General features: G+C 39.1%; 2 protein-coding genes across 2 annotated transcripts in view; both read right to left on the minus strand.

The window, feature by feature from the left end:
* The window catches only part of LOTGIDRAFT_122973 (hypothetical protein), a gene marked incomplete at both ends in the record, with an annotated part of 4,010 nt that extends 3,578 nt beyond the window's left edge, over positions 1 to 432 (minus strand). Inside the window, 2 exons of the mRNA XM_009060400.1 lie at positions 196 to 280; positions 311 to 432. Coding sequence (XP_009058648.1) covers positions 196 to 280; positions 311 to 432 — 207 coding nt within the window. The remainder of the gene's footprint in view (positions 1 to 195; positions 281 to 310) is intronic.
* A 276-nt stretch (positions 433 to 708) lies between these two features.
* On the minus strand, positions 709 to 864 carry LOTGIDRAFT_97896 (hypothetical protein; the record flags this gene model as incomplete). The annotated part of the gene is made up of 1 exon (XM_009060401.1): positions 709 to 864. A coding segment is annotated over one exon (156 nt), but the record flags the coding sequence as incomplete, so codon positions are not given.
* Positions 865 to 1,177: the final 313 nt, after the last annotated feature.

The following is a 1,177-nucleotide window of genomic DNA, read 5'->3' on the forward strand; positions in this document are numbered from 1 at the left end:
CTTCAATTTTACTTACAAGTTGTGGTTGTCATAGAGCATTGTTTAGAATTGTCATCCCAGAAGGTTCCGGTAGGACACGGTCTGTTTGAGATCATAGTTTGACCTACACAAGTGACGTATGTTGTACAGCTATTACAGGATTGATAGTCACCGTCCGCTCTCTGTACACACGAGTCGATGCATGGGGATGGTGACGTTGCACTGGTAGCTGACGTAGCACTGGTAGCTGACGTAGCACTGGTGGCAGACGTAGCACTGGTGGCAGACGTAGCACTGGTAGCTGACGTAGGGCTAGTAGCTGATGTGGCACTGGTAGCCGATGCTGATGTAGCACTTGTAGCTGACGTTGCACTGGTAGCTGATGTAGCACTTGTAGCTGACGTAGCACTTGTAGCTGACGTAGCACTTGTAGCTGACGTAGGGCTGGTAGCTGACGTAGGTCTATAAAATGATAGTTAACTACAATTAGAACATACCTACACTCATAAAGCACTCTTTTCTATCAAGTTTAATTTTATAATTAGGATTCATTATGGCCACGTTGCACGAGTCTTAAATTCACAGCACATGCGATAATCCATGTATTCAATTTTGAATAATTAATAAAGCAATTAAATTATCTGAACTACTTAACGAAATTTAAAACATTGACAAGTGCTAAGTTGGTAGATGCACCTTCGTCAAGAATAAAAAAAATATAACTTACATGCAATTTGCTTGGCTTTGATAATTACACACATTTATTGAAGGATCGAAAACCAATCCAGCTGGACAATCAATCGGTACAAGCCGCTGACCGATACACATCACAAACTTGGAACAGTCTCCACAATGAGCAAACATACCAAATGCTATCGATGGGCAAGTATTGAATACACATTCTACAATGAAAGGGAAAGTTACATAGAGCATCATATGGGAAAATATATCAATGATAAATGTGGGGGTAATTCATAATGAACTGTGGCATCAGGTGTCTAGAAGAGTAAGCATACAATACCTTCTCGACAATGTTGCTCAATATACACAAAAATATGAAGGTAAAAACAAAAATATACTGACTGGACTACTCAAATTTTATAGTTCAAGGGAGGTAACTGATGGAAATATTATGAATATTATTAACATGGAGGGAACTAACTGAAAACACAAAAGTTCGAAAACCCAGTAAATTAAA

Source organism: Lottia gigantea, assembly GCF_000327385.1.
Source record: "Lottia gigantea unplaced genomic scaffold LOTGIsca_42, whole genome shotgun sequence".
NCBI classification, from domain to species: Eukaryota; Metazoa; Mollusca; class Gastropoda; family Lottiidae; genus Lottia; species Lottia gigantea.